General features: G+C 38.7%; 4 protein-coding genes, 1 long non-coding RNA gene and 1 pseudogene across 13 annotated transcripts; 3 read left to right on the plus strand and 3 right to left on the minus strand.

Annotated features, from left to right (window-relative positions):
- Positions 1-969: 969 nt before the first annotated feature.
- LOC113561812 lies at positions 970-2,353 on the minus strand (annotated as a pseudogene).
- Positions 2,354-3,665: 1,312 nt separating this feature from the next.
- Positions 3,666-5,014, plus strand: LOC105280885 (low molecular weight phosphotyrosine protein phosphatase). Its single transcript, XM_011341750.3, has 4 exons — positions 3,666-3,869; positions 4,009-4,199; positions 4,384-4,548; positions 4,629-5,014. Exons 1-4 carry the CDS (start codon positions 3,833-3,835, stop codon positions 4,710-4,712), a joined length of 477 nt encoding a protein of 158 aa, XP_011340052.1. The 5' UTR covers positions 3,666-3,832; the 3' UTR covers positions 4,713-5,014.
- Positions 5,015-5,263: 249 nt separating this feature from the next.
- Positions 5,264-6,878, plus strand: LOC105280780 (low molecular weight phosphotyrosine protein phosphatase). 3 transcript variants are annotated; one of them, XM_011341593.3, is made up of 4 exons: positions 5,264-5,541; positions 5,846-6,036; positions 6,089-6,250; positions 6,376-6,878. In XM_011341593.3, the coding sequence occupies exons 2-4, from the start codon at positions 5,866-5,868 to the stop codon at positions 6,472-6,474; spliced, it is 432 nt and encodes a 143-aa protein (XP_011339895.1). In that variant the 5' UTR covers positions 5,264-5,541; positions 5,846-5,865; the 3' UTR covers positions 6,475-6,878. The 3 variants fall into 3 exon arrangements, with proteins under 3 accessions (XP_011339895.1, XP_011339886.1, XP_019887655.1); XM_011341584.3 differs by having other exon boundaries at positions 5,264-5,423; XM_020032096.1 differs by lacking the exon at positions 5,264-5,541 and having other exon boundaries at positions 5,700-6,036.
- On the minus strand, positions 6,310-7,665 carry LOC105280792. The gene is made up of 2 exons (XR_894182.3): positions 7,510-7,665; positions 6,310-7,415 (listed from the first exon to the last, which is right to left on the minus strand). It is a non-coding gene; the product is annotated as an uncharacterized LOC105280792 (long non-coding RNA).
- A 106-nt stretch (positions 7,666-7,771) lies between these two features.
- Positions 7,772-11,602, plus strand: LOC105280798 (histidine--tRNA ligase, cytoplasmic). 5 transcript variants are annotated; one of them, XM_011341611.3, is made up of 6 exons: positions 7,772-7,956; positions 8,528-8,842; positions 9,391-9,603; positions 9,687-9,908; positions 9,994-10,495; positions 10,594-11,601. In XM_011341611.3, exons 1-6 carry the CDS (start codon positions 7,846-7,848, stop codon positions 11,073-11,075), a joined length of 1,845 nt encoding a protein of 614 aa, XP_011339913.1. In that variant the 5' UTR covers positions 7,772-7,845; the 3' UTR covers positions 11,076-11,601. The 5 variants fall into 5 exon arrangements, with proteins under 5 accessions (XP_011339913.1, XP_011339920.1, XP_011339928.1 ...); XM_011341626.2 differs by lacking the exon at positions 8,528-8,842 and adding an exon at positions 9,139-9,291 and having other exon boundaries at positions 7,825-7,956; positions 10,594-11,602; XM_011341635.3 differs by lacking the exon at positions 7,772-7,956 and adding an exon at positions 9,139-9,291 and having other exon boundaries at positions 8,713-8,842; positions 10,594-11,602.
- A 50-nt stretch (positions 11,603-11,652) lies between these two features.
- LOC105280824 lies at positions 11,653-25,218 on the minus strand. Of its 3 annotated transcripts, XM_011341644.2 has the most exons (8): positions 24,981-25,218; positions 20,917-21,506; positions 17,789-17,965; positions 16,977-17,354; positions 15,633-15,895; positions 15,161-15,316; positions 13,911-15,059; positions 11,653-13,668 (listed from the first exon to the last, which is right to left on the minus strand). In XM_011341644.2, the coding sequence occupies exons 2-8, from the start codon at positions 21,056-21,058 to the stop codon at positions 12,583-12,585; spliced, it is 3,351 nt and encodes a 1,116-aa protein (XP_011339946.1). In that variant the 5' UTR covers positions 21,059-21,506; positions 24,981-25,218; the 3' UTR covers positions 11,653-12,582. The 3 variants fall into 3 exon arrangements, with proteins under 3 accessions (XP_011339946.1, XP_011339967.1, XP_011339976.1); XM_011341665.2 differs by lacking the exons at positions 20,917-21,506; positions 24,981-25,218 and having other exon boundaries at positions 17,738-17,828; XM_011341674.2 differs by lacking the exons at positions 17,789-17,965; positions 20,917-21,506; positions 24,981-25,218 and adding an exon at positions 17,451-17,725.

A 25,218-nucleotide genomic window follows, 5' to 3' on the forward strand; every position in this document is an offset into this window, starting at 1 on the left:
TGAAACAATGTGATTGGTTACGCGGTTACGCGTTACGCAGAAAATACGTGCCATGTGACGGCACCCTAAGAGTATGGGATAGACCAGTTGTAAAAAAAATAATTGAATATCATCTCTGTGTCAGGCTACATTTTATGTTGGATATCACAGTGACAAATTGCCAGAAAATAGCACGTATTACGTTTGTCGGAAGATAGCGTCCTTGAAATTTTCAAACAATCTAGAGAATATGAAATATCACTATTCACGGACTTTATAGACGAATATGAAAGAACTTTTTTCATTGGAGAGACCACGATACAACCACCTACGACTGAAGGTAGTGTTTAGATGTCCTTGCAAATATTTTTCTTATCTACAATATAATAATAATAATGATAATCATTTCTTTACAACAGTTTACCAGAACGAGAAATAAAGATCTTAGTATGGGTATTTGGTATAAAACATTCTGACTGAGGCCACAAAAGAGGCAAAGTTAGATGCTTTTAATTTTGATATTATTGAAACTTTTCTTAGCAATGGCAATGGCAAGCCGTATAAAATGGATGATATAGAAAGGAGAGTATTTGAATATTATGATAAACCAGAAACTACGAACAATGTTGTCAAAAAAGTCTATAAAGGTTTGTTGCAGCTTGGAATATCTGACAGGTAACAATAAAATTGGAAAAAGAGCTAATGAAAAGAATTGCTTGAATTACAGAAATAATTATAAGAAGCCAAATTCTCTTGAATCTCAAAATGGGATCGTAAAGAAAGACAGTGAAAACTGTGAAAGTCCAAACTATAAGGAGGTTAATAAGGAATCAAATATTGATATCAGAACGTACATTACCAACAAATTTTATGAAATGGAGAAAAGATTGAGGAAAAGAAACGAAATGGAAGCTAATACCAATCAGAAACTGGATACCATCTTGAGTAAACTTGAAACACAGCTAAATTTAAAATATAAAAATGTCTCTGATTAAACTTTTATTTCAAGTGGACGAGACACAACAGAATAACAGAATTATGATATAAAAGCAATATGTATATCTATTGATTATTTAGTAAGATTTGTAATATGTTATATATGACAAGTTCGTCTTAGTGTGATGATATTGATTTATATAATAAAAAAGTACAGTAATTTTAAGAAGATACAAAGTTCATTTTTTATTTTTGTATATTTTTTAGATTATAATTCTCAAGTATATATGGACATTCATACATTTTATTTATTACCATATTTAAATCTTGTATCCAAAGCATTGCACAACTTCACAAGTTAACATTCGAACATTTTTAACTTATATATTATCAATTCAATTTGCCTCAAAATATCGAGTTAGTCAAAAAATTGTGTTCGATTTTCAATATTCATGATGATGCCACATGTAATACACAGGCAACGATATTGATAATGTCTACTTCATAGAAAATGACTAATCGTAAATAATGATTATATGAAAAAGTGATTACTTGATTGATGAATAGTTTGCTTTTATTGAGTGCAGTAAAATTTGACGCAAAAATCGAACTTTTTAACTGACTTTATATTTATATGATTATAATAATCTGCATAAAATATTGCTTCAAAAATATATATGTATATGTGATAGTATGTAAAACTGATAATGAGCGAAGTTGTTTTAAATGATTATAAAATACTGTAAACAAAAATCTAAAACGTGAAACGATTATTTTTAAATCATTATTTCTACATTTAATGTATTTAAGCTTTAAAGTATAATATTATAGACGTTGTTGAAGTAGTACGTAACAAACAAGAAAGTACGAAAAAATATGCAATAATTATATGAATTAAGAAAAATGTGATTAGCAGTAATTCAATTAAACGACAGCCTCTTAATCCGTTTGGTCCTCCTTAGGAGGATTCCAAGAATGCAGTTGTTTCCGCTACAATCTTATCATGCTGTCCCAGCTCTTCTGCTGTATTTTATATATTTTGGAGGTGTCCTCGGATGTTTTCGTGTACGTTTCTTTCTGAAATAAAAGTCGATAAATAAATCAATGGTATTCCACCTTAAACACAAGTGATCTACAGAATCCTGAACACTTACTTAGGCACCAACTCGATGTATCTGTCATACCCAACAGTATTCTTTCCATAATCTATTTCTTTCTGCCTGTGTGTCAATACAACTGAATCCGTTTCACGCTCTATATGCTTTTTACCATTATCTGAAGAGTTTCTGGAGTTAGAGCTTGAGTCAATGGAATAACTTCTGTAATGAGAAATCTTGAAAATATCGTTGTGATTCTCACTATTCTGCCTCGTTCGCCTACGCCATGTATGTAATTCTTCTAACTAGTTCTTTACATTGTCTCTATACTCTATATACATTATGTATATGCGTACATAATGTTACTTGTGATCTGTATCATTACCTTCTGTCCAATCAACATTGTCACTTCTGCTTTTGAATTTGCATTATTCACAGGAACCTCAGTTTCAGTTGGTTTTCCATCTTTAAACTGATTTTTGTATATATACTACAAGATGTGGGAGTTATTATAGTTTTAGAACCACACTTGTTAATCTCTTTTCGCAAATCGTCGTACATCTGCCAAAATCCATTGGAACGCAAGCAGTATGTAATGTAGTGCCCCGATGTGTAGTCTATTACTCCGATTAACCTTAAAATAGTAATTAATCCAGTTTTTATACATTTAAAAAATATATCTGTACATGTATCTGCAAATAAAAAAAGTTTTTGTGCTTACCTGTATTCGATTGTATTTTCGTCGCATTGAAGACCGAGTGTTGTCGGCATTCGATCCAGCACACAGCTCAAATTGTTACTTTGAAGATTCGGGCGTATATCGAACTCGATGAAAATGTGAATTCCTGGCTCCTTAAACAATGTATACTTTCCCAAGCATGAATCTTTACAACGTACGTGATAACTTGGCGATCGAAAGAACAAAGATTTCTCCAGAGATCTAAAGCCTTCTTTTCCAATAATTTTATGATTTGGCTCTAATACTACAGTTGGATACGTCCTACCCTTGCAGCTCGTGCATTTCGTCGTATTTTTTATACTTTGTTCCGCGGCCAAGGTTTTTCTTACAACATTTGCGATGTGTCGAGAGCATCAATTCTGTATGATACAACCCTGAGATCTGTTTGCACTTGGGGTTCACAAGCATAATAACTTTTGAGTATTTACAGTCCTCAAAGGGATCAATAAAAAGCAATGTAAACATTTCATCATAGACGTATAAAGATAAAGATGTGCTACATACGGCTGCGCATCTGATCTGCGCGGATGACGCCACCGTTTCACGGAATCGGGAGTGTATATAAGTTTTTTATTTCTTTTTCAAGACAGATAAACCAACAAACGTTTTAATTAGTTTATCTGTGACCAACAAACGATTGCGCATCGATTGAGCCGCAAATGGTAAAAACATAAGTTTCGTCCGGCTAACTTTCCACACAATTTTCTTTTATTTAAAAAAAACAGTATTAGCCAACAAACCTTTTAATTAGGCCAACAAACGACCAACAAAACGATTCGTAAAGTCAAAAATTAAAAAAGTAAAAGTTGCCCGGCTAACTTTTCGGAGGTGCACGATGGAGTGCAGCAAACTTCATGGCTATCCGGTCTCTATTGAGATTCTGTAGCTTTTAAAAGCGTTCACTAGCGTCGCTATCATCGTTTAGCTTTAGCATGACATTTCAAGGCACTTCTGTGTACTTCAAATGCGGTTATTATTAGATATTATCTGATATCGATATTGTTCTCGTGATATGATACGCGAATCACGTTCTTCGTCTTTTAATTGAAAAGAAATATATCGCATTTAATAAAATCGCAAGATGACGGAGAAAAAAAGAGTACTCATGATTTGTTTAGGTAAAGACACTATTATGAAAATATAAAAAGTAAAGAAAATTAATTATTATTTTTATTATTTTATACACACACATTGCAATACAAGTAACAATAAAAATTTATCGTCATCGATTAGTTGCTTATTCGTTTTACGTTACAGGTAACATTTGCCGTTCGCCGATCGCAGAGGCTGTATTTGAGAATGAAATGAGTAAAAGGGGGTTGAAAAACCAGTGGGAAGTAGATAGTGCTGCTATTATGGGATACCATACAGGTAAAATGCCAGATCACAGGGCTTTGAGTACGCTAAGGGAAAACGGAATCACTAATTATGCCCACAGAGCACGACAAGTAAGATTTCATAACTAATGTTTCGGAAATATTATCATTTTTATTACTGCAATTTATATGACAGCAATATTCTTCAGTTTTTTGTTCTTATGTATTAAACAATTTTGCTATCAAATTCTTTTCCATCACAAAAAATAAATCTGATTAATACAAATTATTTATTGTAAACTGTTATCATTTATAGATCACGCAAGATGATTTTCATAAGTTTGATTGGATATTTGGAATGGACAATGAAAACATTCAGGAGTTATGTGCCATGAAACCAAACATGGAATGTCGGGCAAAAGTGGAGCTGCTGGGAAGTTACGATCCAAACAAAGAAATTATAATAAGAGATCCATACTATGTATGTTATGTTTAAACATTTACAAAATAGCAGAGAATAGAATAAGAATATTAAAATGCTTTTCCCATTTTCACTTACAGGATAGTGGAAGTGCAGGATTCCAGAAAGCTTACGAGCAATGTCTAAGAAGTGTGACAGCATTTCTGTACAAACATGCGAGATAAAGGCGAGCAAAAGGAGTAATCCAAGCATTAACCCAATTTTCCGGAAGTAATAAAATCACAATAATGTCAAATCTTTTGTGAAACAGAAACAGAATGTTTTTACAAAGACATAAAAAAAATGTTTCCTTGGTATTTCATCTAGAGAAATACTTGTTCCTATTGTGTATGATTTATCCTACGACAATTTTTTCCTTGTACTATGTCTTCTCAGAGTTGTACTTATAATATTCTAAGATATAAAACAAGAGAAATGTATAACAGAAATTGTGAATAGGTGAATAGACTCAGAAGTGATAGAATTATCCATAGATGAACATGGTTCTTGTCTCGAGATCTTGTGTATATATATATATATATATATATTATTTTCTGCACGTGTAATATCATTTGAATATTATTTTCAATAAATTATTTGACATCTAAGTATTGAATTAAGAATGAAATTTTATGACTAAGTAAGCAAACTTTTCGTAGATTAACTTTTTCTTTGAAGCTTGCAAAAACTACCGAAAATTATATTTGTATATACATAATATTGTGGACAGATGTGCATATACTTGATGCATATTTGTTCGCAGTGGTTAGCGCCGCATCTAAAGAATTCAACGTGTTTACGGATCTTTAATACTTTGTAGTAACTTATAAGCATTAATTCAGTATAAGTGGAGATCAATATGACGCACAAGAAAAAAGTTCTCATGGTTTGCTTAGGTATTTCAATTCATTATTTTGTATGTGCCTGTGTGTTAATTCTCTAAGCTAAATTTATTGATTCATCAATTTTAAATAAGTGGAAATTATTGCCATCTTTCTCTTCTTCAAAGAAAAAGTAAAATTCCTAATTGTATATAATAATGAAATAATTTGTTTTATAATTATTTAAGGAGGGAATCTAAACTGTTTTGTTGATAGGTTATAAAATTGTTTACTATATATACTTTTAAGCGTTACATAATTAAATGGACATGTAGTTCTGTATTCAATTTATAAAAGAAATCTTGGAGATTAAATGTTTTCGAATTATTATTATTATTCCATATTATATAAATTTATATTCCATAAATTTACAAGGTTTTGTTACACGTTTCATAGAAAGTGGCTTTCCTATTATTTTCTCAATTTTCTTCGCTCAGGAAATAGCTGTCGCTCCCCTATGGCAGAAGCAGTGTTTCAGAATCAAGTGCGAGAAATGGGCTTGTCTGATTTCTGGGATGTCGAAAGCGCCGCTATCTTGGGATATCATGTAGGAAATAATCCTGAGCCCAGAGCGATGTCCACTCTTCGAAAAGCCGGAATTACAAATTACTCTCACATCGCGAGACAAGTGAGTTACAAATTTTGTATAAATATAAAATTCAAATCTAGCATTGTTTTAGATCACATTGGACGATTTTTACAAGTTCGATTGGATATTCGGAATGGACGAGTACAACATTTATAGGCTGTATGAAATGCAACCGGAGGATAGTCGAGCGACGATCGAATTGCTCGGGAAATACGATCCAGCCGGATTAACTGTTATACAAGATCCTTTATTTGTAGGTATTACGTAGGATATGAGAAAAACAGAATTAAGCATTTCTAATCAGACATCCTATTTTTTTTTGTAAAATCTGTAATAAATATAGAATTTATCAGCAGTTGAATATTGTTTTATTAACAGGATGCAGATAGCGCCGGATTTGAAAAAGCGTTCCAGCAAGCTTTGAGAAGCGTACGCTCATTTTTGGAAATTAACAAGGTATTTCGTATTTTAAAATAGAAAGAAATATAGTTATATTTAAATAGAAATTAATATAGTATTAAGTTTTTTCTAGCTACAAAATATTCTAAGTAATTCGCACCTCTTAGTAAATATTAAGTGAAATGGAAAATGTAAAAATCATAATTAATCTGATAATAATTAATTTAATGAAAGTTAGTGAAATCGACGAGAAACCTTACAATATCCGTTAACTTGTTACTTTCAAACGATCGATTACACATCACAATTATGATCGTGTACCTTAAAAGGAATAATGACTAGGCCTAGACGAGAATGGTTAGTATATATTTAACCGCATCGATGCGTTTGCACCTAGGTATTACGATGTCGCTCAGAAATGCAACACTTTAATCATGCTTAGAAGGTAAAGCTAATAATAGAGTATTTGCATATGCATATTTCAAAAGAACAAATACTGCAACATGAGAATTAATGGTTACATTCCAATACAGATTATTAATATGTATGCTTAGACTGATATCTTCAACGAACTTATTGGGATAAAATAGTAAATATTTTGATACATTTAATAAAATTATGTTAATGCAAGTACTCTACATTTTTTCGAAAAATGTATTCTGAAAACGAAGTAAAAATACAATTTTTTCACATTGCAAAAAGTAATAATTATTGAATGTAATGTAAAGATAATTTAAGCCTGATATAATATCAGAATATACCGTTACAAGTGCTCAAATAATCATGTGAGACAAAATTTGTCTTACGAGAAAAATTCCACGTAACACCTACTTCGCACGTGCTCTACTGACCGTACCGACGTTAGCCGCGTAACGTCAAAAGTGCACCGTTGGAGGATCTCCCACCGCGCTTCCCACTTTCCTCGTCATTAACATAAGACCCATTTTTCCACGTAACGCAGTTTACGATTAGCGTGATGTAAAATTTCCGTTTCACCCATCATCCATGACATCATCTCGCTTGCGATAATAATAAAAGTACAAAATCTCGTTACAAATTTTACTCTGAATTACGTCACGACCTAAATCTTTACGAATTCTTGGGCATTTCTACCTTTCCATCACACAAGAAGTAGGTCTGCTTCTTTTTTAGCCGAACTTCTCTCTCTCTCTCTCTCTACGTGTTCTTACGAGTCGTATCGTTTCTCTCCTTCTGTTCAAAGCGCGGCAGTCCACCTATCTCGCTCCGGGTGCAGAAGGTGTAACGTGACGCAGTCGCGAGGTCCGGCTTCGCGGGTCGAGCCTTCAGTCGAGCCCCCCTCGATTTGTCGAAGTGCGCCGCGTTCAGTCGGGCGCATGCGCAGCGTGAGAGTCGCGTGGTTCGTTCGCTCGGCTATAAAGTAATGTGTCGACGGCTGGAACGGACGGAATCGGACCCTGAGAAAACCACATGGCACTAGCGATGGCTGACGAAACACCGAGGGAGACGTTACTGATCCAAGTGAAAGAACAGGGCGAGCTAGTGCGACGATTGAAAGCTGCGAAGGCCGAAAACACGCAGGTATCGCGCATTTGTTTTTTTTTCCCCCCTTTCGCAAAAATTCCGACTTCCGTTTCGTTCCCGTACAGACGTATCCCCTTTCTCCCCTTTGTCTTCGGGTTTCGCTTCACGCTCGATCGTCGCTACTAATCGTCGTATCCCCTTCACTTCCACGAATTAGTGACGAAAGTGCACAGTCGATGCCGCTGCGCTCGAAGGTTTCGGTTTTGCGCCCCGAACGGGCCTCCCGTGTAATTGAAACTTGTGACGCACTTGGTTCGCTCGGTTTAGTTGCTCGCGTATCGTTTGTCAGTGTCTAAGCTGTCTTTATCGCGCTGTTTTTCTCTCGCACACTAAATTCTCTGCTAATTCTAAATCTAAAAGTTGTGCAAAGTACGCAAATGTAATTTACTTCTCCTTGAATGAACAGTATGTAAAAGTGCAACAGCTGTGTTTGTATCTCTGAACAGGACGCTCCTTGTAACTTGATGACAATTCTCTTCGTTAAAAGTATCAAGTGCGAGAACGGTGGTTCTTTTCTTTTGTCGTCGATGTGTTAGATTTTACTTTAGACAGGCATCTCGTTTCTCAGGAACACAGAGAACAGCCTGACATCAACGTTGAGTTAGAGAGCTTGAACAATGACTTTGCGGATGTCAGTTATGTGTGTGGTTGGTGCCCAACGTCCAAAGATACCAAACTGTTCGACACGTTGCGTGTCATCCTTAACGATAACGAGCTTGCAAGGTGGCCGCATCTGAACAGATGGTATATTAATATTAAAAGCTTCACTCGGGGAGAACGTCTAGGGTTTCCCGCTGCGGAAGCACCACTAACTCCCCTGGCAAAAATGATCGAGCGGCTAAAGAGTATTCACTGTAGTAGCAAAAATATGCTAGATAAAAAGGTGAGGCAGTCGGTTGCTTGCGAGCAGAGCTGCCATAAATTATTGACAGTGATGTAGCACAAAAAGACCCTTTCGGCTTCTTTTACATGGAAGATGATGCATGACAAATCACGATACCAAATTTATGTGACATATTCTAAGAGATTGATGTCCTCGCAAAGTTCCTCACGTTCCAAATTTTGTCACGAGAAATTCCTAGATGCGATGTGTGTCCAATTAATCGACAATAGTAATAATAATTGATGGCAGTGCCTTGCTGGCTTGCTTACTGATATTATCTCTGCTGTTTCGACTAGTTTGATAAATCAGCATTGAGGGGGCTTTTCTCTTTGATTCTGGTTGCCTTATAATTCCTTCATCTATTCACGATGTTACGCCTGATACGCAACAATCCCTTCTCCGTCGTATGGAAACACAATCGCAACGCACCGATGTCTACGTCGCCACAGGTGGGTACGACCGGTACCCCGTATAACAAATGCGGTAACTGCAGCCGAGAGCCACGCTCTGTGTTTCTAATGGCACGTCTGCTGTTTGCCTGCTTATAGATAGCGGATGAAGTCGCGAAACTGCTGGATCTGAAGGCGAAGTTGGGCGAGGAAAATGGTTGTCCCCATAAGCTCATCCTCAAAACGCCTAAAGGCACGAGGGACTATAATCCGGAGCAAATGGCACTGCGATTGGGAGTACTAGAGAAAATAATCGCGGTATTTAAGCGCCACGGTGCGGAGACCATAGACACGCCTGTATTCGAGCTGAAAGTAAGAGTCGTCATTAGATATTATACAATTCATTTATTTCGATTGTACTGATATTAACTGATCGATACTTGCTTGTCACGCAGGATGTCTTGACGGGCAAATACGGTGAGGATTCCAAGCTCATCTACGACTTGAAGGACCAAGGCGGCGAGCTCCTCGCCCTTAGATACGATTTGACAGTTCCTTTCGCGAGGTATCTGGCCATGAACAAAATATCTTCCATCAAGAGGTATCACATTGCGAAGGTCTATCGAAGAGATAATCCAGCTACCACGAAAGGGAGATACAGAGAATTTTATCAGTGTGTAAGCACGTATGCTCGATATCAAATTATTCTACGAACGTTTTGTTTTAACGGCTTAATCACGCAGTGCTGACACTTCCTTCTAGGATTTCGACATTGCTGGCCAGTACGATCCGATGCTACCGGATGCGGAGTGCATTCGAGTCGTGTCCGAGGCGTTGCAGGCTCTGGATCTGGGACCGTACATGATCAAATTGAATCACAGGTCCCTGCTGGACGGCGTGTTCGCCGCGTGTGGCGTGCCGCAAAGCAAGTTCCGCAGTATCTGCTCCGCCGTGGATAAATTGGACAAAAGCCCGTGGGAGGAGGTGAAGAAAGAGATGACGGAGGAGAAGGGGCTCGACGAGCATACCGCCGACCTCGTGGGCAACTACGTCTCCCAGTCTGGCGGAGTCGAACTGATAGCCGAGCTAAGAAAAGATAAAGAACTGATGAAACAGCCTGCCGCCGTACAAGGATTGAATTCTATGGAACTGCTACTGAAATATTGTGATATTTACAAGATTCTCGACAAAATCGAGTTCGACTTGAGCCTCGCGAGGGGACTCGATTACTACACAGGCGTCATTTACGAAGCTATATTGTGCGGTACGCATTATTTAATTAAATAAATTTAAATTAAATTGTTTTGGTAAACTTGATACGAAATAATTCTGATACTCGTAGCTCACGATAATTCTTCGCAGGAGATGACGTCGGCGTTGGTAGCGTGGCCGGTGGTGGTCGTTACGACAATCTAGTGGGAATGTTCGACAGTAAGAACAAAACTGTACCCTGCGTGGGTGTGTCGCTGGGCGTCGAGCGGATATTCAGCGTCATGGAGGCGAAACTGGCGAACAAAGGTATGAAGACGCGCACTACCCAGCTCGAGGTGTTCGTGGCGAGCGCGCAGAAGAATATGCAAGAGGAGAGAATGAAGATACTGGTGGATCTGTGGGAAGCCGGAGTGAAGGCGGAGCACTCGTACAAGAAGAACGCAAAGATTCTGCAGCAGCTGCAGCACTGCGAGGAGAACGGCATTCCGCTGGCGATAATCATTGGAGAGGGTGAACTGGCTAAGGGTGAAGTTACGCTGCGAGTCGTCTCGACGCGGGAGGAGACTCGCGTGTCGCGCAATAATCTCGTCGAGGAAATACGGAAACGACTGGGAGCGTTATCGGGCGCGTGATAACGAGTTTTTCTCTCATACGTACTTCCCGCAGTTAGGAGAGAGTTAACATTCGGTACAACGTTGAACGTTTACGTCGCAAACATTTAGTTCCATTATAATCCGTGTAAATCCGCGGATAAAGTTTATTTATTAGACTTTGGTCACGCGGTAACGGTTTCCTCCCGCATATACGTACTTTAAGCAGTGAAAAAACCAAGATTAACGTTCACTACAGGAGAATATTTATATTGCATTTAGTCTTTGTTTTTTCCACTTATGTTAACCCCCGTAGAAATGCAGTCCACTTACTACATTTTGCACCGATGTGCCGTGTTACCGTCGAGCGACAAGCTCCTCGTCATAGATAGACGCGAATTGTGAATGCACGAGGACGGAATCTTGCATTCGTCACGTGTATACAAATTCCTTGAACTTGAATCTTTCCGATTCTTACGATAATCCACAGCTCCGAGCTACCGCTCGAGAAACCAAATATACTTTTATAATTTATTCTGAAAGAACTTGTCAATAAAGAGTTTTACGTATTTCGTGAACCGTTCCTTCCTTCGCTGCGTTGAGAAACAATTTATTTTGAGATTGACGAAATAAATATGACCGCGGATGACTACGTGATGAACGTGCGGATCACGAGATCGCAGCTGACAATATTTGTACTGCGATACGAAATGTCGGTCCGTAAATTCCTTCGATCATTCGACGGCAGTAAATCCTCGAATTAGCGGATCTTGATTTATTCGATTCAACTCGACAGACTCGACGAAGAAAATTCTTTCGCGCGTCTATCGGTATAGTATTTCTTCCACTCGACATCTATTTTTACCCAAGTAATTTTATTTTATTACTAATCCGTTAAATCGAGGACGTACAGTATTATATCACAGCTTTTGATATCCTAATGAGTAAGCTAATATAATTTATATATCTAATCAAAACTTACATCTAATAATTATCATAACTAATATAAGACATTATCTAATATTTTGTAAATTACGTATCTCCCTTGAGAACTACTACAGATTCGACTAGTCAGGAAAATTAACGTGCATCGACTAGCTTTCCATCGGCTAGTTGACTTATTCGACTATGTTACAATTTCACTAGAACTTGCATATTCTAATATCGACGCGTTTATATAAAATTGTAACCGTTCTATCTACAATTCTTGTTTGCATATTAAATTATGCAGCCTCTCGAGGTCCGTCGAATTTTTTAATTGCAGTAGAAAAGTTCTTAAAACAATTTCTTGCACATAGAGAGTACGGTCTGCAACATCGCGATGGCGGCTCGCCTCTAATGGGCAAGATTTTCACAGTAACTTCATAAATTCGCAAATTGCTCGTAAAGTTCAGGAAAAATGGACACGGCGTTGTTTCTTGTTTGCAAAAATTAACGTCGTGTCTTTCTCAGCACCATTAATATTGCTTATAGCTTTAAAAAACTATCAATCCCTCAACACTCGTCGACAAAAACTAGTTCCAAACCTCTTTATTTTTCCGATCACTAGTCATGCTTCTCGTTTCTCGCGCGGTTTCTCAACTTTGACCTCCTTCAAGTCGGCGTCTTCCTTTTGACCAGATCTCGTCATAGCTCTGTATTGCTCGAACGGATTGATCGCTGGCTTCTCTATCGTCGCTTGTAGCGGTGTCTTGTAAGGATCTATCGGTACACTAGGCTTCCCTCTTCTCAGTCCTAAAGAACTTCCACTAGTTGTCGAAGACTTCGCTTCTGGGGACTCGTCCAGATTATCGATTACGCACGTATGCGTGTCACTCTCGCTTTTCTCGATTTTGAATGAGGCTTCAGTAACATCTACATTCGTCTCTTGCGTTGCCCTTTGAACCGGTCTATTCACATCATTAAGATTTATCAGTTTCTGCTCGAACGTCAGTTTACCCTCGGGGGACGTCGGCTTGTAAACCGGTTCATAAATTGGAACGAAACTTCTATTTCTTAGGTGTCTTTCATTTTGCATACTTGAAATCGTGGATTCGTTCAACGCAGCAGGCGGCTCACCAGAAATTCCAGAGACGAAAGGCTTGATCGACGAAGTCGCGTCTTCTTGATCCTTCCACGGCGAGGCTGGCTCGTATCTTAAACTTGCAGGATTTACAGCGAAATTCTGAAGTTCGTTCTTCGCGGTCATTTCCTCCGCCGGCGACACGATAGTCACCGTCTTTTGATTCGTTTTGTCGACGAATTTGACGTTGTTATCCATAGCGAGAGGGCTGAGAGGAGCAGCGGTTTTCTCCCGTCTGTCGGAGTGAACGTCGCTGAGACTGAACGCACGGGCGCGACGACGTAGATTCATTTGGCTGATCTGTCGCTGAAGCATACCCGCTTTCCATCTGGGCAGTAGTTTTGGTGTTTGTAACGGCGTAGGTGTCGACTTCGTGCTTGTCGGACTCACTTGAGCACTGAGTTGAGCTGGTCTTATAGAGAAACGTCGACTCCCGGATGGCTTGATCGGCAATGAAATTCCTGGTGGTCCTTCCATGTTCACGAGCGGTTCCTTCGGTGATACGGAGATGAATGGTTCCATCGAGACGTAGGAAGATTCCCGAAGGTTTCGATCGTTTAAAACATCTCGTACCTGAAAAATATGAAAAAGTTTTTTAAATATCTGTGTTTTGGAAAATTGGTGTTTATCTTTGCGAGAAAATAACTCGAGGAATACTCTTGAATAAAATTCGAGATAAAATTTCCAAAAATAAAATTGTGTCCCAGAAATACTATGGAAAATTAAAAAAAATCTTTGGTGGTGCAACATAATTTTATTTTTGATAATTTTGTGGTCGTCGAATCTTGTGAGAAAGTTTGATTGTAATGCCTTACCGACGGTCGCGGTGATCCATAATCGGACGGCGTGGAAGGACTCACTGGGGTCATTACTGGTCTCAGAGAGAATCTCCTGGGTTTTACAGCAACACTCTCCCTCCTGATGTACGGCATAGGCGTGGTGGAACCGGAATAATTACTCTCGGGCGTTTTAAGCGACACTCTTCTGCTCGACTGATACGACTGCGCGTCCGTGACAGTGTTCTGATTGCTTTGAGTCGCCGAACCTGAGCCGGGCCCGTTCGGCCCGGAGAACAGGGTGAACAAACTAGGCAGCTTCGGCGGACTCAGGCAGGCAGTTCCCAGCTTCCTCTTGGGTTTGGCAATGTAATCGTCCGGCACCGTTCCCACCCTCGCGTGGAGAGCAGTTAACGCTCTGAGGAAATCTGCCAGACTCGTTTCTTCCAGTAAATTATTGCCCTCCAGGTAAGTCGATAGATTGGCGCCAGTATGAGTGTAATAATGCGGTCTCTTCGACATCGAGTCATGCCTCTCATCTAAAGAGTAAGAGGGCGGCGGACCGATTGGACCGCCGATCGAGTTGTTCTGCTGATTGCTCCTCTCACTGTCGTCCATGACGACTTTCTCCATGTTCTTCGCAATGGGACTAACAACCTCGGACATCCTCTTCGAGGACTGTCTCCTCCACCGGGGGAAGAAATTCTTAGGCGCGGTAATCGGTAGTGCGAGCGATGGGAACTTCCTGTACGGCTTGTCCTTTGACGGTAGAGTCGTGTCGCGTGCTTTCATCAGCTCCTGCAGTTTCTTCGAGGCTACCGGGCCGGACCAGGTCCACTCGGCGTTCTGTTGAGCGTAATCGTCCTTCGTCGTCTGCAGTCGCACCTCGCTCGCCGCTCTAGACCGAGGTTTGGCGAACGGGAATTTCTCCCCGCCGATCTTCCACTGGGAAACGTTGTTGGCAAGACCTTGATCGATCGGCTTGCTCTGAATGTCGTTCTGCACATCTGCCTGTTTCGTCTGATCCTCGTTTTCCCAGTCCAAATCATCCCGCGGAGGAATGTAACCGAGAACGTTCACCAAACGTGCCAGAAGCTCCGCCGGTTGCACCATCGCGTGCGCGGCGAACGTCGCGGTCTTGTCTATCCTTTGAAGATCCGTTTCGGATACCACGCGCGTCAGTTGTTCCTGTACGAATACATCGATTCAGAAACGGTTATAAAAGAAGATCTAACAAAATAGAAATCTGTAGAAATAATGTAAAATTTATGTTGAAAATAATTGCGTACCGTTGGTACCACCTCGCTATTAGCTCGTCGTCGCGGATGCGGCGTAAAGTTGTCCGCGTATCCACCGATTGTCAAATTTCGAAGGTCCGGGAAACTGTTGCTGCGCGAGAGTTTTGCTGTAGGCACCTCGTAATCGCACTCGTCGACATATACCCTCTGACAAACAATAAATGTTAATTATTACAGATGTTCTGAAACTTGGAAAGCAATTAGCAATTTACATATTTCTATGCGCTAAGATATTATTATTTAATAACAATTTAATAAATCTCAAGAGAAAACGTTATTAAATGAATAAATTTGTTAACATTAAAAATGTGAAAATAATTTATTTCAGAAGAATTATGAAACTGAAGAGATAAAGCAATTTCTAACGGAAGTCTATGAACAAGAATAGTTCCGTGGTAAATGGGTATATGTGAGTACATATAAATGAGTGTTTATGAACATCTACTCCAACAGGATCACTTACCTTGACTTTGGAGAGCTGTAACTCGTTGAAAACGCGGCGCAGGTAGTTGACCTCTTTGTTAAACTCGTTCCAAATCTTGCTCTGCGTATGCTTGAGATTCATCGCCAGTTTATGTTCAAGTCTCGTGATCTTCTTGCTACGCATGCCGCGAGCGATGAACGTCATTATCATGACGATATAACCCAGCCCGAAGGAGATCCAGAATATGAGAAATACTTTATACGCGATGAAGGATGGACCGCTTCCCTTCGTATTATCTTGTCCTGCAAAATTCAGTCAGTTAAAAAATGGCAAAATACTATCTACAGTAATTTCTACCTGCCTGGATATTAAACTTGAGTTATAAATATTCATTGTAGTTAAAATACATTTCCGATAAATATCTATATTATGCATTATTAATTATTTTACACGCTGCATATTTTAGTGATTATATTTATTAGCTAATTAAACCGCGCATGTCAATATGTTTAATTTATAGCGAGCGTATGGAGAACTACTTACGTATCAAGATAGGCTTTCCACGTGAGCATGTAGTGACGAAAACATTTGTCTTTTAATCAGACGGAACATAGAAGTTCGTAAACTGTTCCGAAGCAATCGATGACTGCATATGATAAGAGTACAAGTATATATATATATATATACATATATCATGTCAGTGCTGTCAATCAAGGAAACCGACAAAATTTATCGAACGTCGTACTTTCGGGTATTATCAAATCAATTCGCGTTCAATCACAAATTAATGTTCATAATTCCAAATTCGAAGTTCGAGAACAAATCGTTTCATTTACAAAGCAAGAGATTCCTATTTATTCATCTTTTTGCCGAAAGCACACGGACCATCAATCTATCTCGTAGACGATTTACAATTTTTTTAATAATATGCAAGTGTAAAAGTGTAAAAAGAGAGAAATCTCTTTGTTAATTCAGCTGTCTTTTCGAATTTTGCAAATTACGCGTATTGATACGCGCGTTAAACGATTCTCTTGATTTCAACGAATAATCTGATAGAAAGTAAACATCGCAACGTACATTAATCTCGTTTTGCAATATATTTTTATCATACGCTCGTCACATTTTTATCACGCGTTATGGTGATCACATGATGATCATCTAATGAGTGAACGATACATGTATTACAGCGTTAACGGAGTATAAAAGAATTGCAACTTCTTAGAAGGAGACTTCTTTAAGAGTTCTCCACGATTTCGCGATTCGTCACGCAATTGCAAATGAAATCTCGGTCGCTATCGATAAAAAAAATAAGTTAATCGCTTGGCAACGATGACGGCGTTTGTACGCACACGTCTGAGAGAAACGATAAGATAGAATATTTACCCGCCACGAGATCGCCGAAACCGATGGTCGTGAGCGTAACGAAGGCGTAATAGACCGATTGGTCGTATGTCCAGCCTTCGTAGTGCGAAAACAGGAACGCCGGAAAGAAGATGAACATGACGAAACCGGGCATCAGGTACATGAAGATCTGCGCAGCCAGACCCACCTTGCGCGTCTCGAACAGCATCGGTTTCTTAAGGGAGTATTCAGATTGGCCATGCTTATAAGATTTGTATTTCCGATGCGCCTTGACGAACGCGTAGCTGAAGAATTCACCCAGCTGCGTCAGCAGAATCCCGTTCATCGGGATGCCCACCAAGCCGTAGAAGATCATCAGGATGCGGCTAAGGGTGTTTGTCGGTGCTAGATTGCCGTAGCCTGCGTAGCAAATTATCGATTATCAATCAATTCGAAATTCATTAATTTCCTCGCACAGAGAGATTGTTTGTGAAATAATAAAATTTCAATATTTACGTTCCACAAAAGTTTGAAAGATTATTTTCCTCCCAAGCTCAGCCGTCTACAAAATGTCAATTGTGCCAGTGTGTTTTAAAACTTTTCTTGGAATATGTTTTAGGATCGCGTAGATATCGAGATAGATATGGATTCTTGCAAACAAGGATCTTCGTAATTATGCGTATATACAATTTCAACGTACAAAAAAGGTGTGGCGGAAATAATAAATCCGTCTACTTCGGATAAGAAACGATTCTAGATATAGCTTTGCGTTTATATTCGTATTTGTATGGAGTGGAGCTTACGAATTAGGATTTTAGGCCGCACTTAATCTGAACACTTCAATCGATATCTACCGATGGTGCTAACGACCGTGTAGGCGAAGTAAAAGCTGTTGTAGAAGTCCCACTGGTGCCGGTCGACTTCGCCCTCGGTATAATTGTAGACCGATTTGCCGCAGTATTGGGTAAGCTTCTCCAGGATCTCCGACTGATTGTGATTCGTACTGGGTACATAGTGCTCGTGAAGTAACGCTGAAAGAAAAGAAATATGGTATTCGCGCATTCGCCCATCCGCCCATCTAAAGATAATCCCTCTCTTTCGCCATTCTTTCCGTTACGGAGCCATTTTCGAGACAATTGCTGTATACACTATCTTATCAGCCGATATTTGTCGTATTATATCGCTCGTTTGCACAAACCTTGCCTGGACCTACCGCGCGTGCAATTGCAATTAGAATGCGAATGAATTCCGCTAAAGTATACACACGTACACATGCGAGGAAGACGTAATGATAAACATTGCCATCGTTTAAACATTACTATTTAAGCGAACCTGATAATTATTACCATGTATTTTCATTATTTTTCTTTCAATGATTGTGCAATTAATTAAACCTCGTATTTTGTATGTAAATTCTTGAAAACTTGACAATCTTTGAAATATGTTTACACACACACACACACACACACACACACACATATATATATAGAGAGAGGAGAATCCCCTATTATGAGATAATGGGGTTTCTGCTAAACTAGTGAGCACCAACTGTTAGTTCCGCCATGAACTTATTACTCTTGGTGTAAAATGTATTTAGTGAAAAATTCATTGTTCGTTATTGCGTTTGCAAGAAAAGATTTGTGAAATTGTGAACATGTCAAAGGAACTTGAGGTAAGTCTTTAAACCTTGTTTATTATATAATAAGGAAATGGTTGGCAATAAATTCAGTATGCAATGATAGAGTAGAATCGTAGTAACGGGAAAATACGCAATTTGTTGAATTGCTTAATTGTAGAGGTTAGATTTCATGATCGCGGAACCGCTAGGCGCGTGGCTCGTATAATGAGATATTCAGCGTACTCTTAATATGAGATAATTATTGCTCGAATATGAAGATTATGTAGTGTAATAAAAAGAAAGAAAATACTACTTAAGGTTAAAGAAAAGTTAATACGAATTTATATGAATTTTTATAGAATCTGACCGAGGAAGCGTCGACAGTGGAATCGTGAAGATTTGGCGAAGGCTGTGGCAGCAGTATTTTTATAAAACTATCTAATAAAACAATTTTCAGAAAAAATAATATTTAAGTTAGATTTTCCATTTGACCAACCTAAAGCTTATTAAATTCTCTTCAAGATAACGTATTACATTTTTAAATTCTGCCTATAGCTTTCCTTACATTCGGCAAAATCGATATGGTATCTCATAATCGGGGACTTTCCTCTATATCTAAAGCGAATAATGAACATGAATGTTATGAAAATCCGGACATCAAGGTTTTTGATCAGAATACGATGATTATGACGGGAGTGGTCGAGATGACGATTCCGTAATTGATCGACCAACCTGCTGACACTGACAGTGGCCGTCGACCAACACCGACATTGTGACTAGACAGGATTATGTGAATAATCCCCTTTCTTGCAGCAACAATAGCACAGGGCACGGTCATGCATACAAATGACAGTGAGTAGTCGGAGAGTCGCGGCGACTCTCCGACTATTTACATTTTACAAACTTGCCGTTACAAAAAATTCAACATACGTTTAAATTTCGCAAAGAAGTCTAACTTTGAAAAATCCGCAAACATGATACCCAAGATATACAGGCATAAAGTTTCGTTGGTATTTAACTATGTTTTAAGAATATATAATTGCACGAAATTAAATATATTAAACATCAGCTGTATTAAATCGTATGAAAAATCTCCTTTCTACATCGCAATCAAACTTACAATTTTTTTAGAAAATTTGTTTACACAAGCGATTGCTAAATAATTGTTTAACCAAGGCTGTAAGCCTGATTGATGATAATAGTTTTGCTTTGAAACGCTAGATGTGCAAGGTATTCTGTTAGTACATGCATGTCGGAAGTTTAAAAACGTTTTACACGCTACATTCGTCTTCTGCATAACCGTGGCCTAATTGTTGCTTGCATTGTTATCACTGAAATCTCGAACCGCGTCGCAAGTAACCGCGGAATAATCAATCATTGATTGCGCACGTATCAATAAGCTTATTGAAAAGTTTCTTTAATTAATGCTTAGGGACATTGTTGATTTCAATTCCGACAAAATCTCAAGAGGACCTTTTATCATTTATCGAAACGCAGTACTAATGCAGCGATATATTAATAGAGATACATCAAATTAATGTCAGGAATAATGATTTCAATCAACAACACGATGACTTTGACCATTATTAACTTAAGAAAGAAACGCGCACACTGGAATATAAAACTATATATTATATTATTCACGTAATATTAGAAAATCATAAATATAATCATCAATTTCTTTAACACTATAATATACTATAACTTTAATGCTGCAACTAATTTATGAAATGAGATTCCCGAGTTGTCTCGAGAATTTCTCAGTGTTGCAATTTCAGTGAACTGGAATGCATAATATTATGAGGAGATCTATAAAATAAATTCTGTGCAACTACATATCTCGAAGCATTTTTTTCGTGTCACATTAGACAGAAGTGTGTTGATAGTTCAATGACGCGTGACACGGCTATGCATTGCAAATGACACGCCGATCGCGTTTATCCCATTCCGCTCGCGTTTAGCTTTCTCCTTGATACGTCGTCGCAGTGAAGCTCGTCAATTAAAATAATTTAAAAAATCGAGAGACACTTTGACTGCTTTATTCCCGCAACCGTCGTGAATAACAACAAGCGAGCATGCAAGCATGCAAGCAAGCATGATACGCATAAAATACAAGGTTTTCGCGAATATTTATTTTCTCGGTCACGTGTAAAAAAACTTGATTAGCAAATCTGTAGATGTGACAAAGCTTGATAGATCTGAAACGTCGATTCGTGCATCGGATTTTGCAGCGTCCTATCAAATGAAATCGCAACGCATTCCGTTAACAAGTATCCACAAATTACAAATTTTCATTAACGAACGAAAACTCTTCGCGCGTTTATAGCAAACGATCATCGCCACCCTCTTCGTTGTTTCTCTTACCGTTGATGTCGATGCGTTCCAGCTTAGCTTGCGCGATCTTGTCGATTTCGAGGCGACTCTCGATGTGGTAGAAGATTGAGGCGCCCAGCAGCAGGTACGTGAGGAACAACATCAGCAGGACCAGCCATTGCTTCTTGGACATTCTCGGATGCCGGCCACTTTGAATTCTGAAATCTCATGCGGATCAGGCAAGGCGCGGGTGACGGCGATGATCTCGCATCAGACGATCACGATGCCGGCGTTATGAAGCCGCGGGCAACGCCGCGAATCTGCATAATTCCTCGACATAGTTCTTGATGATATTCGAAGCTGATCGCAGCCGATCCAGTAGCGAGGGAGTAAGTACCAAGTGGCTCGCTCGCGATGAGTACACTAAGACTCTTTCACGAGGAGCGGCTACCTTTTATGGTTCCTTAGACTGATCGTCGTGATGATATCGACTACGTCGGGGCACTCACGACAGGGCGTTATCACAGCGTGAATCGATATCTGTGATCCATCAAAAGTCTTCCCACCGATCCGGGTGCTGCGTCGCCATTGCGATTGCGGCGATTCTCTTCCTCGAAGACAGCCTCCGTCACGTGCCAGTTCTGTTGAAACAAAAAGATCGTATGAGACCCTCACTTTTTGTTTGCCTTGTATGACGCAACGACAATTATTTGATTAATGTGACGAATAAAAAGACTTTTGAAAAAAATGAAGAATCACGTAACCAGTAAAAGTCACAGCCAGCCATCTATTTAATTGAGCGATGAGTTAGCGCGTGTTAGAATGTCAAGGATTTGCGGCAATCGGACCAAAGATCGGAAATACCTTCTTCACGCATGCTTTCAGACGCGACGCAGATAAAATACAGATTTATGGAGTCTGACTGACATGCTAATAAAACTGAGAATCAATCGAGCAACGCAGCACCCGTGTTTCGAAACGCCGGAATGGGAACTATCTGGCGCACCTTCAGCATGGAGCTGCCGAAACCCTTCCTTCGACAATGCCAGTTGCGCGATGAGTTCGCAGTCTCTACCGGTGAACACCATGTATCCTGCCGATATGGTGGATCGTAATAGCGATCAATTTCTGCGTTCGCAAGGATAATTTACGGCGTGAAACGACAACGCCGCGCGTGTCTCCCGAGGAGACGCACGCACTCCCGTCTTCTCTCGTGACTCCCGTCTGGCCAGCTTAAGCGCATGAATTTGCATGAGCGAATCGCCCAGGCACAAGAAACGGTAACAAAATATCCGCAGAATCGACGGAGAGTCATATGAGCTCGACGAGAGAAGCGTTAATCATCGCGTCGAATGATTCTTCCGCGAAACTGTCGAACGAAGCTAATTAGATGTCAACGTTCAATGTCTCTCAGCTAAGGATGGAATTAAAACTCATTGTATTAAAAGCGTGCTTTAAATTGGGCAACGAATCATGTCTCGTATCAGCCTGCGACATTGCAACGGGGTCGCGATACCAATTACATGTCACGTAACGCGATAATCGCGTCTTGAGACACGAGCGTGTTATAATGTGATAGAAAAGAGCGATCGCTGAGCGATCAGTAGCGATGACAGCACGCTCGATATTTCTTGATCCTCTTACGTGCATGCATATCCATAAATATAATTTATGACGTACAAGGAATACCTCGACTGCAACGTCTCACGCATTGATCTCTATTTGCTAATGACGCCATTGTGGACATCACTCGTTCGTACTTGCTCGAGAAAATTTGCATTTCGTGCGAGGTCAGGGGCTTCTCTTCTCCAGCGAAGAAATTTTGCAGTTCGGAGCCCCTTCCATGTCAGATCTCTCGATCCGCGAATTCGATCTTGACATATTGGTCAAAGATTAGTAAAGATTAGTAAAGATTATATATTAAAGAGGAAAATATAAATATACTTTCTCACACAAACTTATTATATCTTAATCATTATTAAACGAGCAAGAGAAATTAAACTGTACAAAAAACTCTGTAGAAGTGATAATAAATTTGCCTTTAAATTTTTGGATTTCTATCTACGGATCCGTTCTCCAAGTTTCGCACATTCCGTCGTTGAGTTCCTTTATTTTCCACCCGCGATCAAGGAATAATGCGTCAGACGTCGTGGGCCTTCAACGACGTTAACAATCATACATCACGCCGGATCGATCATCGTCTCTAATTGAAGAGATAAATTTGCGGACGCGTTTCATGCACGGACATTTCCTTTATTCGCGAAACAACACAAATGACACGGCCAGTTATCGCATTATTCTTTCTTCAAGTACGGTTTGCTGGTCTCTCGCTTCTTCGTACGTTTAGTTAAAACGGAAAGTCTGATTCACTGCAAGATGCAATTACGCGCTAGTTAACTCCAAACTTGTAAAACTTTGCCATATCATTTTTAATTAACGTCATATATGTATATACATATAATTCGAATATAGCGTTCTTTCTCAATAAAATAGTTTTATACATAAAAAGGCTATTGACTCGAAAAGCAATGAGTGTTGTAGCATAGAGGTATGTACGTTCGAGACCTGTAATATCAGATGTATTCATATATTTTGCCAGCTGCAGAAATTTTTAATGTATAAGCAGGTTCAAATGATTAGTTGAACGGACGACGTTTTACGACGGCGTTTTAAGTGAATAATTTTATGGTTGTTAACCGTCACTTAACAACTGTTATTATCTTCCATTTACTGCACGCGTCGTGTTGGTCACGGCTGCGGTTAAAATATGCCCGATACCAATACACGTGCGGTAATTAGTTTACAATTAATGTGCAAAGTTCGTTGAGAAGAATTATGAAGCTATTTATATATTATTAATTGTCTTCTACATCTACTTTATGGACACAATTTGATTAATTCTAACTGTAAAGGATGCGATCGAATATTATTTAACAGAAATTAAATACATTATTAAATAGCATTATTTTATAATTCGGTCATATTTTAATTAATTATCATTTAATATTGAGATTGAAAAGATAATAAATTTGCATTTACTGATCATTTTTATTACAATTAATGAACTAAATCTTTACCATTAAATTATTTTAGTAGAAATTATTGTTACTAGAATTTATAAGTTGTTATTACCTGAACGCTTATCTGAAAGATGGACTTCCGTTTCTTTATAAGCAAACACAATGTTACAAAATTAATGTTCTTTCATAAATCATCCCTCCTTTCCGTATCAATTACTGCATGTGACCGATAAATCATTGAAATTGATCAAAAAATATGTGATGCGATAGTAAACTCGGGAGATAGTATTACGCAGTAGTAATCATAATCGTCGTAAATAGTAGCAATCAAATTACAGGAGATTGTAATGACTGAGAGGGAAAGAGAGAGAGAGAGAGAACTAATTTCTTTATATCTTTTCACGATAACATGAAGATGACTGATACCGATACGTTATCAATTATTTTTCCACATTTCTTGAATTTTCCAGTAATCAATAGTCGGTTGCTGTATTGAATAATTTTTAAACGCGTTTACGCGTTACTTCAACTATTATTCTGTAAACAGCGGACCCGGACGAGAGACGTTACGTAAAAATATAATATTGTTGTATTATTTCATTTTAACTTAATGTATCACGGAATTACACTTAAAATTTTATATTAAGTGGTAAATGAATAGTAAATCTCTATTAATATTGCAAAGCGCTATTAATGTAATAATATTTTTTTCCACATAATCCAAGAGAATCCACGTATCCAAGATATAAATATAACAAATATTAGATGGAATCAATGAAATTTTACTGATATGATAAAGTTGCATCACATGTAAAATTATGTATACAATTTTAATTCATAAACAAAATAATATATGTGTCGTCCAAACTCGTGATAGCACTATCAACTTTTCACAGCAAGAGATTAGCTTATATCGCGAATTAATTGATATCCGAGTCCGAATTAACACATCAAACGCGGATTCTTAAAACTCGATAATATGTGTGAAAAAAAATTAAAGGAATCTTCAAATATTAAGTATAAAGAGAAGCGGTTAATCCTTAAATGTTACTGCTCTTTTATCTTTATCAGCTTACTTAATCACTTGATACCCACCTGTCTCATCCGTTGCATACTGTTTAAGCTCGTAGCACACATCCGCGTTAAGCCGATGTGCTGCATCTTGTTAAAATATCCACAGTCACAATCGCGAAGCTCCGGATCATTTTTCGAGACTCCGCGAGATTGATGCTACATGGAAATTAGAGATTTCGACTGTCGCGAGGAGCTTAAAAGCGTTATCTGCGTGCGAGATTAATGGATCAGCGCGGTCGAGCACTTAGCCGAATGGAGA

Source organism: Ooceraea biroi, chromosome 4 (assembly GCF_003672135.1).
Source record: "Ooceraea biroi isolate clonal line C1 chromosome 4, Obir_v5.4, whole genome shotgun sequence".
Taxonomy (NCBI): domain Eukaryota; kingdom Metazoa; phylum Arthropoda; class Insecta; order Hymenoptera; family Formicidae; genus Ooceraea; species Ooceraea biroi.